At 42.3% G+C, this 15,283-nt stretch overlaps 1 protein-coding gene across 1 annotated transcript in view; it reads right to left on the reverse strand.

The window, feature by feature from the left end:
• HPSE2 (heparanase 2 (inactive)) overlaps positions 1-15,283 on the reverse strand; it is a 121,921-nt gene that overhangs the window by 20,441 nt on the left and 86,197 nt on the right. Inside the window, exon 6 of the mRNA XM_081863488.1 lies at positions 3,100-3,147. Within this exon, the coding sequence (XP_081719614.1) occupies positions 3,100-3,147 (48 nt within the window). The remainder of the gene's footprint in view (positions 1-3,099; positions 3,148-15,283) is intronic.

Genomic DNA, 15,283 nt, shown 5'->3' on the forward strand with positions numbered 1-15,283 from the left:
ACCATTTGCTCCCTCTCAATTCCTGAAAATCTAGCTGATGATGATAATGATATATTATTATGTATATAACCCGCCCATCTGCCTGGGTTTTCCCAGCCACTCTTTGCAGCTCCCAACAGAATATTAAAAACACAATAAACATCAATCATTAAAAACTACCCTAAACAGGGATGCTTTCAGATGTCTTCTAAAAGTCAGATAGTTGTTTATTTCTTTGACATCTGATGGGAGGGCATTCCACAGGGCAGGTGCCACTACCGAGAAAGCCCTCTGCTTGTTCCTCATAAGCTATTTCCTTTTTTCAGGTGTGATCCCGGACTCTTACAGTTTTGATTTTAGTCACTTCTGGACATTCTGTTTCAACTGTACTCTGCAAGTGTTTGAAGTCTGACTCTGGGGCGATTGGTCTGTGATGTGGATGGTGGTGTTTGTGAGCCCCACCCCTTTGAATTGCCTGTCTACCAATCTGCTTTGATCACTTCTAAAACAAATTCACATGATTCCCTACAACATATCCCTCACTTCCGATGCTGTCCAGTTTCAGTGAAAATTCATTGTGCCTTCTGTTTTGCTCCAGTGCTGGGGCACACACACTACTTTTTTAGCAACTAACCTTTCCCCTACAAAGCAACTACAGCAAGGATGGCAGCAGGCGCTCTTTACAGGGAAAGGGGAGGGCAGATGAAGTTTCCCCAGAAAAAGCAGGAGCTTATTTAATGGGGAAAGGGTGTGTGGGTGAAGTTTTCCCCGAACTTCCCCCTGCAACGGCTATCTATTTCATGGAATCAAGGTACGGAACAAGTATCAAAGAATCAGGCCCAGCATTAGTACAACATTCTGTAATTAAACTCATGCCATTGCTGCTATCTAAAAGTGCTGATTTTCTCAAACAGTTCATGTTAGATTGGGTGGGGGGGAATGTGTGACCCACATGGATGGGCTTTGTCCTTCATGATAGAGAGATGGACACTAACCACCCAGATGAGTAGACACACACCACAGGATATTGCACATTTTCCACTTTGAATTCCTTTCCTCCATTTCAGTCTTAAGGGCATCTCCTGTAGAGTGAATCCTTCTGCAGCAAAATACTCAATGCATTCTTACAACAAATGTTTCATTTGTTCCACTGGTATGCTACAATACCATATGTGCTTACTAGTGTATATGAACCAAGGCTCTGATTCATGAACAAATACACTGCAAAAGTTCTGTCATCAACCCCACGGCACTCAATGAGTGATAGCAGCAGATCTCATGCACAGGTAACATAGCCATTGTGTAGCCACTGTGCCTGGGAGAGTGATCAGCGCAGCACTCCTGAATCTCTGTAAATTTAGAAAGGAAGCTTCACTGGAGTCTGGAGTCCAGTGAAGTGCCATATGGTATGCATAATTGTTTCCAACACGATTATCATGGAGTTTCACACACAAATGAAGTAGGTATAGTCTGGAATCATGAACCCATGTTATTCCAAATAACACCAAGTTCTCTGTAAGTGCAATTCTGTGGCTATAACCTGGGAAACACTTTTGCGTGCCCCACAGAACTTCCTTCAGAATGCAAAACTGATGGTGCTTCCGTGTAGCTGAAGGCATTAAAGCATCATAAAGGGGTCTTGCATAATATAATATCTTGCCTAAGTATAAATCTTGACAAGTTTTGAGGGCCCTTCTTTCTATCTGATTCTATAAAGCTTCACTTTCTGTCAATCACTAGAGAAAGGCTAACACACATCCTGCCTTTGTTCAGTCAAAATCACAATGTTTGAGTGAGAGAGCTCTCTTCCTCATGTGGGGCCTATTGACCATGCTGACTGAGACTGATGGGAGCTGGAGTCCAACAATATCCAGAAAGCCACAGGTTAGACCCCCCTAGCCTAGAGATCACTGACAGTCAATCTCTGGAGCAAGGGATAGTTTCAGCACCACTAGTGGATCAACCCCATGGAATCCTGGAAAGCCAGAAATTTATTTTGGCAAAAATGTCTGTACAAGCTAATACCAATTTGGCGCAGCATCATTCTGAAGATGCCAACAAATACAACAGAGCATCAACAACTTTCTAAGGACAAGGGACTGTCATTACTTGGCATTCAATCCATGCTTGCTCTCAGGCTATGTTGTTAGGCAGCAGGAACACCAGTCACACTAACCTGAGCAAACTCTTCATTAAGAGAACTGCCTGTGGATCACAGCCCATTTTTTGCCGCAGCAAGAATTCTATGCCCACCATTTCTAAAAGTGGCCCTTGCTCCTGATCAGGTCACCTTCAGCAACATGGTTAAACCAGGACAATATCCCATTCAGGCTAGGTAAATGCTGCACATGTGTCTTTCTAAAGCTATCACATGACCCCAGAGAGTAGACAGACCTGGTTGCTAAGGTAAATGGCAAAAAAGGCAGAAATGTCAATAAAAGTACCTCTCTGTGACTCAACCCACATTTTACTCAGAGTAGACTTGTTGGATTTAATGACTATGACTAGGTCTGTTAATTTCAGTGGGTCTACTATGAGTAAAAGTTAGTTGAAAACATCCCTGTATATTCACAGTCAGCTTGTCCTGTGACTTCCAGTTTCTCACACTAGTGAGGGAAGAACAGTGCTAGCAGACAAGTTCTGCCGTTTGAAATATTCATCACACAGTAGGTTTCTGTGAGGACATCATCCCTCTGCCACACATAGGGCACTGGTGTGTGGCAATCTTTTCTCTGAATATCTTCTTGCATTGATACTGAAATGTGCAAGGCTTATCTTATAGGATTTATTCTTAGCCTACCCTGAGCTTCACACTAGGGAAGCCTCTGACACCAAAACCAACATGAGTGGTAGAATTCCTTGCTACATAGCTGGTATTCTTCTCACAGCGTAAGTTCTGCTGTCTGCAAGAGTTTAGACCATCCATATAACTAGAGACGTTTCTCCTTAGCCAACAGAGTGAACTCAAGAAAATAGAATGGGAAAGGTAGTCTTAGAAGTCTCTCTCTGTGTTCTTTGTCTGAAGATAGTGTTCTATCCATGTCTGGCTCAGTTCTTGACTTCTGCCCAAATTGATGCATGTTTAGAAATATTGGAAAGGGAAAGGGGGGAAATACCTACTGTTGCCAGGTAACAGCATCCACTGTGTTCCCTGCCACCTTCATGAACCTGTGAGATACAGAAAATATGTGAGCTTCTGGAAATGAGAGTGGTCCACACATACATACATAGATAAATAAATACATACATGCATGCACTCACAGCTGACATCAGTACAGGCCACTAACATTCCCAAGAAGTCCAAGTATGACATACTGTTCTTCTGCTATGCAATATCACATCAACATTGAATCAGTAGGCTTTTGTCAATTTAAAGTAATAGTTGGATATAGCAAAACCCATACTCTTATATACTCCAGTTCTGATTGGAAAGAAGATTATTTTTGGAAAGGAGAACCTAAGCTAAACTGGACCCATTAATGAAACTCTCCGAAGGGGTTGGTGAAGGTTCTCAGGGTGCTATGATACTACTGCAATAGGCTAAACATGCCCAGCTCCCTTAGCCGTTCCTCATAAGGCATCGTTTCCAGGCCTTTGACCATTTTGGTTGCCCTCCTCTGGACACGTTCCAGTTTGTCAGTGTCCTTCTTGAACTGTGGTGCCCAGAACTGGACACAGTACTCCAGGTGAGGTCTGACCAGAGCAGAATACAGTGGCACTATTACTTCCCTTGATCTAGATGCTATACTCTTATTGATGCAGCCCAGAATTGCATTGGCTTTTTTAGCTGCCGCGTCACACTGTTGGCTCATGTCAAGTTTGTGGTCAACCAAGACTCCTAGAACCTTTTCACATGTACTGCTCTCAAGCCAGGTGTCACCCATCTTGTATTTGTGACTCTCATTTTTTTTTGCCCAAGTGCAATACTTTACATTTCTCCCTGTTAAAATTCATCTTGTTTGTTTTGGCCCAGTTCTCTAATCTGTCAAGGTCGTTTTGAAGTGTGATCCTGTCCTCTGGGGTGTTAGCCACCCCTCCCAGTTTGGTGTCATCTGCAAATTTGATCAGGATGCCCTTGAGTCCATCATCCAAGTCGTTGATAAAGATGTTGAATAAGACCAGGCCCAAGACAGAACCCTGTGGTACCCCACTAGTCACCCTTCTCCAGGATGAAGAGGAACCATTGATGAGCACCCTTTGGGTTCGGTCAGTCAGCCAGTTACAAATCCACTGGGCTGCATCAATAGGAGTATAGCATCTAGATCAAGGGAAGTAATAGTGCCACTGTATTCTGCTCTGGTCAGACCTCACCTGGAGTACTGTGTCCAGTTCTGGGCACCACAGTTCAAGAAGGACACTGACAAACTGGAATGTGTCCAGAGGAGGGCAACCAAAATGGTCAAAGGCCTGGAAACGATGCCTTATGAGGAATGGCTAAGGGAGCTGGGCATGTTTAGCCTGGAGAAGAGGAGGTTAAGGGGTGATATGATAGCCATGTTCAAATATATAAAAGGATGTCACATAGAGGAGGGAGAAAGGTTGTTTTCTGCTGCTCCAGAGAAGCGGACACGGAGCAATGGTTCCAAACTACAAGAAAGAAGATTGCACCTAAACATTAGGAAGAACTTTCTGACAGTAAGAGCTGTTTGACAGTGGCATTTGCTGCCAAGGAGTGGGGTGGAGTCTCCTTCTTTGGAGGTCTTTAAGCAGAGGCTTGACAACCATATGTCAGGAGTGCTCTGATGGTGTTTCCTGCTTGGCAGGGGGTTGGACTCGATGGCCCTTGTGGTCTCTTCCAACTCTATGATTCTATGATTCTATGAAAATTTTCACCATACTCTCTCCACATACATGTCTTTAAAGCTAAATAAACCCAGTTCCTTCAGCCTTTCCTCGTGGGATTTGCCTTCTAGCCTATTTGCCATCTTTGTAGGTTGCCCAGAAATGTTTCCAATTTGTTCATCAGCTTTGCTACCTAGAAGATGTGGCAGCATGCTTTCTTCCTCAGCATTACAGCTAATGCTGTTGCCAATATTACATTATTTTGCTGCAACTCCACATATGCCCCCTTTCTATTTTTATGTATTTAACAAAATTTATATACTGCTTGATTGTTGTTGTTGTGTTTTTTTAAAAAACCCTCTTAGCAGTTTAGAAAAACAGAAAATATAGCATTATATATATTATCAATAAAAACAATTTACGCCAGGTATTTAATAATATTTAAAAAATGATTTAAATCAACAGTAGCTAAAATGAAATCAAGCATGTGTAACTTTAGACCCGCCTAAGCAAAAATGTTTAAAACAAAAGCAGAAAATAGTACAGCAAAGATGTCTGCATGGTGTCAATAGACAGAGAATTCTGCGTGCTGTTTACTCCATTTGGTCTATGACAATTTGGATGATCATCTTCATCATTTGATAGACTCCTACCTTCAGGAGCACTGTCTCCCTCCCCCACATTAGTCAGTTGCTCCAAGAACTGACTCCCTAGGGAACAGGGAGAATCAGAAGGATCCAAGAATGAATCTGCTAGAGTACCTGCAACCCAAAAGCTCTGAAAGGAAAGGAAGCTTAAAGTGTGCTCCCAGCATCTTCAAGAACCAAAAAACATTTCTTTCCTTGTAGTTTGGTGTTGCGCACCCAGCATGCATATCAAAAACCATGCTACGCTATCTTAGATAGCAAATTTCCAAGGCTTTATGATGCATGCAGTATGGTTTGCAGCAAACAGCACACCAGAGAGCTGTACATGACAATAAGGAAAGTCAGAATTTGGTAGACCTTTGCCAACTTTGCCAGTTTTGCATGGCAGAAACCACCACACTTTGCTGAGACTGACTTATTCAAATTTGCATGATTATTTTGACTGCAGTGTTTTGGTTTAGCAAAAACAGGAGCAACACAACAGAAGCCCCCAAAATCAGGAGAAGTTTGGAGCAGGGGCAATAAGATAAGGAAGACAATAGGACGTTCCCTTCCCCCAAAAGCTCCTTTTGGTTTTTCTGTGTGTACATTTTCAAATCTTCTCCATAGTCATGACAGCCATGTAAAAAGAACAAGGGCAAGATGCAACACGTTGGGTGGGTGGGGGTAATACCATGTCTCATATCATATGTTGTGGCTCTGTGACTTGAAACATGCTATGCACATACACACACACACAACAGACAGCAGCCTGTTTGTTTGTTTGTTTGTTTGTTTGTTTGTTTGTGAGTATGTGTGTCAGTTTGATTGGGAATATGAAAAAAAAATTCTCTAAGGTTCTAGGGCTCCACTTAAGTTCATGGTGTGTGCAAGATGCTCACAACACAGATAGTTCGGATGCTATGAATTTTTCAACTAGCATAGGAGAACTGGGATACTGGGATACAGGCGTCTCCATCTCTTCTACCATCAAGAGTAGGGATAACCAACATGGTGCCCTCCAACTCCCATCATCCCTGCACTGACCATGCTGGCTGGGGTTATGAGAGCTGAATGACATCTGGAAAGCACCACATTGGCTCACCATGATCTAGAGCCCCATAGAACTAATATTTGACTCATCCCCTTTATTGCTGTCAGGAAGGCAGCCAGAATAGTTATTTGTTTGAGCAGTCTCAACATTATCTAGAAAAATATGCACATTTAATGTAATTCTCAGTTCCTCGCTGTGTACATAAATAGCAAAGATGGGCAGAGTAATGAACATGATATGTTGGGCAGTCAATGTGCTCCAGTGGTGATTTATACATTCTGTTCTCCCCATGCCCATCCACATGGAATGAAATGTTAATTTGCAGTCCTGTGAAACGATAGGTAAAGGTAAAGGTACCCCTGCCCGTACGGGCCAGTCTTGACAGACTCTGGGGTTGGTGCGCCCATCTCACTCAAGAGGCCGGGGGCCAGCGCTGTCCGGAGACACTTCCGGGTCACGTGGCCAGCGTGACAAAGCTGCATCTGGCGAGCCAGCGCAGCACACGGAAACGCCGTTTACCTTCCCGCCAGTAAGCGGTCTCTATTTATCTACTTGCACCCGAGGGTGCTTTCGAACTGCTAGGTTGGCAGGCGCTGGGACCGAGCAGCGGGAGCGCACCCCGCCACGGGGATTCGAACCGCCGACCTTTCGCTCGGCAAGCCCTAGGCGCTGAGGCTTGTGCTACTAAATTAAAGACATGGAGAAGTTCAGCCCCAACTAATAACATTTATATGTAGCTCATCTCCCTGTGGTTCTTTCCTCTTTCTTTCACAGCCAGGGGAGGAGTTGCAGTGCTTTTAAACAGAGTGCACACCATTGTGTACATATGCTACAAATAATTTCATGATACATTATAAAAAAAATCTATAATCTGGTAGGTAAGGCTACTGTATTTATCATCCACATCTTGTGGTTGACTTCATTCATTTCCATCAATGTGTGTATAGTTCAATAGGAATGTCCTTTTTCTTAAGGTTAATGAAGTCAGGATTGTGGGGGGTTTCTTATCTCTTCCATACAGACAATCATATTTAGCTCTCCTATGAATTATATTATGTCCCTCTATATTTGATGCCCCAAACAATATACAGTGTTCTTTACTGAGGCCAAAGCAGAGTCAAGTACCATGGTCCTGTTACTCCCAGTGTTTTAGATAGGTTGTCTGTGCTAATGAAACCAAGGCGGGCTTTCTCCTAATTTGGAGTACCATTGCACTGCTAATCTTGTTAAAAGAGCAGTAACTCTGCCCAATATGTGCATATTCAGCACTTCTTTCATCTTTTCTGATTGGTAATAGTTTCCATTCCCTTTTGCTGAATTTCATTTGTTGCCCATCCAGCTGTCCAAGTTATCATGATTGCTTTGCATGCTATCTCTGTCCTGCAAAGCTTCCGAGTACTTTACAAATTTGGTAAGCATCATGTCCACCCTAAGACATTCTATGTGCACATTTATGCACCCTCATATCCAAACCAGAGCACTTTCAACTTTAAAATCTATCTCCATGTTTCCAGTGCTTGATTGGATATATGAATGCTGTGGACCTAAGGTCCGTTTTGGGTATGCACGCAGGCACTTGTTTACCTGTCCAGGCACACTTTTTTATTTCGTTTTTGAAATATCAAGCTTACCAGAAAATGAGATCTGCACAAAGGAGCAGCCAAGAATAATAATAATAATTTAAAAAATGTGTCACTCCAAGCGAGGCAAGGATTTGGAGTTGCTGGTATAAAAGGCTGCCACTTCCTTTCTTCCTCTTTTCTTTTCACACTTCCTGTACCCACAAGGGTAAATTTTAGTTTTACTTTCAGTACAGCTCTTTTGAGCAGTTCTGTGCAAAAGAGCTTTTTTAAAAAATAAAAATTACACGAACATGCCCACAGCAACAGGAAAAGGGCAGGCTGCATTGTTTCCTTTAGGCTGATGGACACAAAATGGAAGTAGGGGGTGTGGCAAAATAGGAAAGGCGATCTACTTCTTAGTGGATGAGTCTTTGTCAGCATGAGCAGACAAGCTTTTGAAATATTTAGAGGACCACTTCTCAATTTATGATTTCCCTATGTTGACGGGATCACGTTATGTGCAACCCCTCCCTGATCCCTTCATCTCTACCCCACCTGGTGATATTTCTTACCCCCACAGGGAGCCTCCTAGGTGATAATTCATTTACAAAGATTAGAAGAGTCTTTGAAAAATAGAAGTGGCAGGAACAATGTTCAGAAAGTGAAGCTGGTGCCATATCAAGTATCCAGCTGGAACCAATTGGTCAAACACTGGACCAGATGATTCATCCAACCAGATCTTGATAACACAAGTTCATAGGCAAGATGTCATCCGCTGATCCAAAAAGCATATCTACATTTTCCATACCTCCCTCTCTGGTATCCACATGGCAACAACTCTAACAGCTGAGTATCTGTAAAAAATGGGATTGTTGGATATACACAACATTCCCTTGGAACACCTGTCCTATCCCTAGTTGAAATAATTAATCTCCTCTGAATGTTCAACTGTTTAACAACTTGTATTCCCACATGATGATATTTCCGTCTACTTGTATTTCCATTTTGCATATGTGAAATGACATCAAAAGCCTTGCTAAAATACAATGCCTACTGTTCTAGCCTGATCTAATAGAGCAGATCCCTGCCAAAAGTCTGCTAGGTTGGCTTTCCCTGTTGTCGTCTTCATAAATCTATGCCAGCTACTAGCAATTATCCTGTTTTCCCATAGGTGCTTAAAACAGATTGATTTATAACCCATTCTAATAACTTCCAGGGTATAAAAGTCAGACTAATGGGCCTATAACTCCTCAATTTCTCCTTTCTTGCTTCTTAAATATAGCCATTATATATCTGTCCTTCTCCATTCTTCTGAGACATCTTCTTTCTTCCATGAAGACTCGAGATAATTGGTACATCCTCATGAGATTTCTTTGGCACGTGATGGTTGTTCTTTGATGTGTGACTTTCTCCCCTGACCCACATCTGTTTTCTCTCCCTGTGTGTCATATATCTACTTTGAAGAGCACACCAGTTTACAGAGTGTGCAGTTTAAGCATCAGGTAAGTGCGTTATGAACAAGCAAGTTGGGAAGGAATGGTCCTCAAGTCCTAGACCATTTCCCTACTTGTGTATCTAGAGTGACAGTCAGTCACTGGATGGGAATCTAAGGGCTGCTTCATATGTTATACCCTGTGTACCAATGGCATTCACTGTAATATGGTGAAAGCATACATAGATGACTCATTTATTTCAGAGCTACATAGTGGGTAGTATTCTGTTAACTTTTGCTCAGTAGAAATTAATTGAAATTAATGAATGTGACTAAGTTAGGTTCATTAATTTCAATGGGTCTACTCTGAGTAACAGTTAGTTGAAGACTACCCAATATTTTTCCCCATATTAAATCCAGTTTTTCTACATGTACATCTGTACTACATGACCAAATGTCTATGGCATAAGAGAGGCTCGTAATACATTTCCACACAGTTTCACACTTTGAAAGTGTTTTTACTACTCTGGTTTCCGTTGCTGGGGAGGCCCAGTGTTTGGTCCAGGTACTTCAAAGGGTTTTTGGGTCATATGGTCAGACTCACAGCTAGGAAGACAGCAGATTATGCGACAACAAACTCAATATTTTGCCTCATAAATTTATATATTTTGCTAAGCATAGGCAGAGGAATTATTGAATACTTAAATAAAAGCAAAATAATCATTTACATAATTCTTCCATGTATTTTTTTAACCATTGGAGAAAAAAAATTATGTTCGCCTTACCAGAAAAAACACAACCCTCTCACACAAAGAAAGCAGAAAAATCTGGAACACATCTTATTTTACAAAAGGGGGGGGGGATATGGTGTAATGTCTTTCTATGCCTCCTCCCTTAAGATATGGGGTCTGTGAATTTTTAAAGAATCTCATTCACAAAGCCTGGTTTAAATTTTTTTTCAGGTGCTAAGTATTCCAGTCAAAATGGAGAGTACTAAAGAGTACCAAAAATGCCAAAATACATATACAATGAACGCTTGGCCTCAGTGAGACAACTGAGGCATAACTCCCCTTTAAAGAATGTGTATGGATTTACATAAAAAGAGGAACTGCTGCACTCTGGAAACACACTCATCAAGTTCTCGTCACACGTACCTAACCCTCTCCAGGGCTGTGGTCCAGGAAAACCAGTTTTGCTAGTTTGCAGCAATTGCCAGCTTTTCACAACACAGATTGGCTGCTATCTTCTGACATCACAAATCCCCCACTCTTCCTCTTTGGAGCACTTTAGCAGATTTCCCACCCCTTCACCCCCCCAAAAAAATGGGGGGTGGCATACATGAACTTTTGATGGTTTAAACATGCAAACTCCCCCCCCACACACACACACTGGTCATTGCCAGAAGTTGGGGGAAAGGGCATGACAGATGACTCAGTCCATATTGGATTCAGTCCATATTTGATTCACTGATAAAGCCTTCTGTCAAAAGCACTGCAAATGCAGGCTAGAATCCAGGCTCACTTTGAGTGAGGAAAGCATGTACTTTATTAAGACATCCTTAAGCTCTGCTTCCACAGTTTCCCCTCTCTTTCCCTCTGCCATCTCAAAAGGTGGGATATAAATGTAAACACTGCAACTACTACTACTAATAGTAGTAGTATAATTTGGAGACCAGAAAGCTGGAGAGAAAGGGCCACATGGCCTTCAGTGTAAGAGAGGGAAATATAATTATGAGGTTTTAGCTTAAAAGCAATAGTTTCAGAGAAAACTAGTATCCTCTATCTTGGATTCACACCTAGGAAGGCTGCACACAGTGAAAGAGTGACACCAGTTTCCTATACACAAGGATGCCAGAAGGCAACCATTGCACTTCTGAGAAGGGAAATAATTTTTTATCTGATATTTCTGGAGAGGAAAATATAACATCACATTCTACTCACCAAATATCATCCATCGTTTAGGAACCAAGTTCCACACAGGGGCTGAATCTAGGCTGAGGTCATCTCAGTCTCCCTGCTAACAACTCCGCTGATTCTTTGGGAACTCTGAGAAATGCTACAACTCCTGACCCTCCACCCCACAAAGTAGGGAACAGATACAGACTGTTCTGAGCAGCTCTGGTTCCCTGAATAGCCTAATTAACACTTCATCAAGTGGGGCTGGCTGTCCCATCTGTGGAAATTCCCTTGCACCTGACCACATGTCCGTCTCTGATTCTTCTCTCTGCCCTGCAGGCAGCCAACTAGCTCAGTAATACTAAAGGAACGAAATACACCAAGTTCCCAAAGCATCTCTCCTTCCCCAAACGCAGCAAGATTTCAGGTACAATATTGTGTTAGTATTCATTTCAGGGAAACCTGATTCACAATTCTGGCTGGGCAGACACAGGGAATCAGTTTGCTTTTAACATGTAGATAGTCGGTCTTTTAAAGAAAAAGAAAAACCCAAGGGTCGACAGTCCAAGACCACATTCACACTGGACATTTAAAGCACTATGATATCACTTGAAACAGACATGGCTTCCACCAGAGAATTCTGGGAGCTGTAGTTGGTTTAGGGTGCTGAGAACCATTAGGAGACCACTAATCCTCTCACAGAGCTATAATTGCCCATAGTTTCCTGAGAATCACTGCAGATGGCGACAGCAGTCACGAAATTAAAAGACGCCTGCTCCTTGGGAGAAAGGCGATGGCAAACCTAGACACCATCTTAAAAAGCAGAGACATCACCTTGCCAACAAAGGTCCGTATTGTTAAAGCTATGGTTTTCTCAGTAGTGATGTATGGAAGTGAGAGCTGGACCATAAAGAAGGCTGATCGCCGAAGAATTGATGCTTTTGAACTATGGTGCTGGAGGAGACTCTTGAGAGTCCCATGGACTGCAAGAAGATCAAACGTATCCATTCTGAAGGAAATCAGCCCTGAGTGCTCACTGAAAGGTCAGATCGTGAAGCTGAGGCTCCAGTACTTTGGCCACCTCATGAGAAGAGAAGACTCCCTGGAAAAGACCCTGATGTTGGGAAAGATTGAGGGCACAAGAAGAAGGGGACGACAGAGGACGAGATGGTTGGACAGTGTTCTCGAAGCTACAAACATGAGTCTGACCAAACTGCGGGAGGCAGTGGAAGACAGAAGTGCCTGGCGTGCTCTGGTCCATGGGGTCACGAAGAGTCGGACACGACTAAACGACTAAACAACAACAACAACAGTTTCCTGAGAAGAGCAATTGGATGTGATAACACTCTGAGGGAAAGGGCAAGCCATATGACTAAATAGTACTTTCCTGCTCCACAGTAGAGAGGACAGTGGCACAATTCCACACAAAGTTAGAGAAATCAACACCAAGTCTTAAAAGTGATGAAAGGGCAACAGGGAAAACACTAGAGTGCCACAATTCAGCAGTGGCATCACCCGTATTTTCTGTAATAAATGAGTGAATGCATAAATTATGTCAGATCCAGAGAAAACGGCCACTGTGTAGAATGGCCATAGCTCAGTGGCAGAACATGTGCCTTATGTGGAGAGTATCCATATAATCAATTTTCATTTTTTCAACCTTAAATTCAGTTCTCCACATTTTGCAGGAAATTACAATTTATTTTTTTAAAAAACTTCTCATGAAAATTCATCTGCATCTTAGTACAAATTTCTCCTAATAAATACATTTTGATATTCAGTTTTGACTAATGCACACATTTTGCAATCTTCCCCACCGTAATGCATTTCTGTACATTGTTTTTGCTAATAATTTCATGTTTATGCACACTTTACCCTAATATATGCATTATTTAGTTGGAGAAGTTGCATCAAAAAATTCAGATGAGTGTTATGTTTCCGTTTGCATGTTGTTTCAGAAGGTGCAAATTTGACAAATTCACTTTTAAATGAAAACTGCAACAAATTTCTCCTTTACCCCTGCCTCAGAGGAAGCATGGATAGGATCACACGTTAACCAATTTTAAAACCAATTTTAGACATTGTCAAATGCCTTGCTGAAATCAAGGTAGGCTACATCCACTGCGTTCCCTTCATCTACCAGGCTTGTAATTCTGTCAAAAAACGAGATCAGGTTAGTCTGACTTGACTTATTTTTCAGAAATCCATGCTGACTATTGGTGATCACAGCATTCCTTTCTAGGTGCTCACAGACTGTTTGCTTAATGATCTGCTCCAGAATCTTCCCTGGTATTGATGTCAGACTGACTGGGCGGTAATTATTTGGGTCCTCTCTTTTCCCCTTTTTGAAACTAGGGACAACATTTGCCCTCCTCCAGTCTGCCGGGACTTCGCCTGTTCTCCAGGAATTCTCAAAGATGACTGCCAGTGGTTCTGAGATCACATCTGCCAGTTCTTTTAATACTCTTGGATGCAGTTCATCTGGCCCTGGAGACTTGAATACATCTAAACTAGCCAAGTATTCTTGTACTATCTCCTTAGTTATTCTGGGCTGTGTTTCCTCTGCTGAATCATTTGCTCCAAATTCTTTAGGTCGGGCATTGTTTTCTTTATCGGAGAAGACTGAGGCAAAGAAGGCATTGAGGAGTTCAGCCCTTTCTGTGTCCCCTGTTTGCATTTCACCATCTTCTCCTCTGAGTGACCCCACTGTTTCTTTGTTCTTCCTTTTGCTACGAACATACCCATAAAAGTCTTTTTTGTTGCTTTTAACCTCTCTAGCAAGCCTGAGTTCATTCTGTGCTTTAGGTTTTCTGACTTTGTGTCTACACGTGCTGGCTATTTGTTTGAATTCCTCTTTGGTGGTTTCCCCCCTTTTCCATTTTTTGTACACATCCTTTTTAAATCTTAACTCAGTTAAAAGTTCTTTAGATAGCCACCCTGGCTTCTTTAGGCACCTTCCATGTTTCCGTCTCATTGGTATTGCCTGAAGTTGTGCTTTTACTATCTCCTTCTTAACAAACTCCCAGCCATCATGAACTCCCTTTCCTTTTAGTATTACTGTCCATGGGATCTCACCCAGCACTTCCCTAAGTTTTATGAAGTCGGCTTTCTTAAAGTCAAGAAATTGAGTCCTAGTATGCTTGGCTGCTCCTTTCCGCTGTATAGTAAACTTCAGAAGAGCATGATCACTCGCGCCTAATGATCCTTCCACTTCTACCCCACTAACCAGGTCATCAACATTGGTTAGGACCAGATCTAAAATGGCTGTTCCTCTTGTTGCTTCTCCCACTTTCTGGACAATGAAGTTGTCTGCAAGGCCAGTGAGGAATCTGTTTGACCTTATGCTCTTGGCTGAGTTTGACATCCAACAAATATCCGGGTAATTGAAGTCCCCCATTACTACTATCTCCCTTCCTTTTGCATGCTTGGCCATCTGTTTCAGGAAGGCATCATCTATGTCCTCCGTTTGGCTTGGGGATCTATAGTAAACTCCCACAATGAGGTCACTGTTATTCTTCTCTCCCTTAATTTTGACCCAAATGCTCTCACTTTGGCTTTGAGGTTCTAAATCTTGGATCTCTTCACAGGTATACACATCCCTGACATATAACGCCACTCCTCCTCCTTTCTTGTCTGGTCTGTTTCTCTGAAATAGATTGTATCCCTCCATTATTACATTCCAATCGTGGGACCACCAGGTTTCAGTGATGCCTATTATGTCATATTTAGTTTGATGTACCAAGAGCTCAAGCTCATCTTGTTTACTTCCCATGCTTTGTGCATTAGTGTACAGACATTGAAGTCCATTAATCATTCCCCCGTGACTCTTATTTAAGGATTTTTTCCTCCTACCACTAGGTCTGCGTGCTGTTTGCTCCACTTGGTCTATGACATTTGGATGATCATCTTCATCAATTGATAGACTCCTACCTTCAGGAGCACTGCCCCATGAT

Source organism: Podarcis erhardii (assembly GCF_964252035.2).
Source record: "Podarcis erhardii genome assembly, chromosome: 5".
Classification (NCBI taxonomy): domain Eukaryota; kingdom Metazoa; phylum Chordata; class Lepidosauria; order Squamata; family Lacertidae; genus Podarcis; species Podarcis erhardii.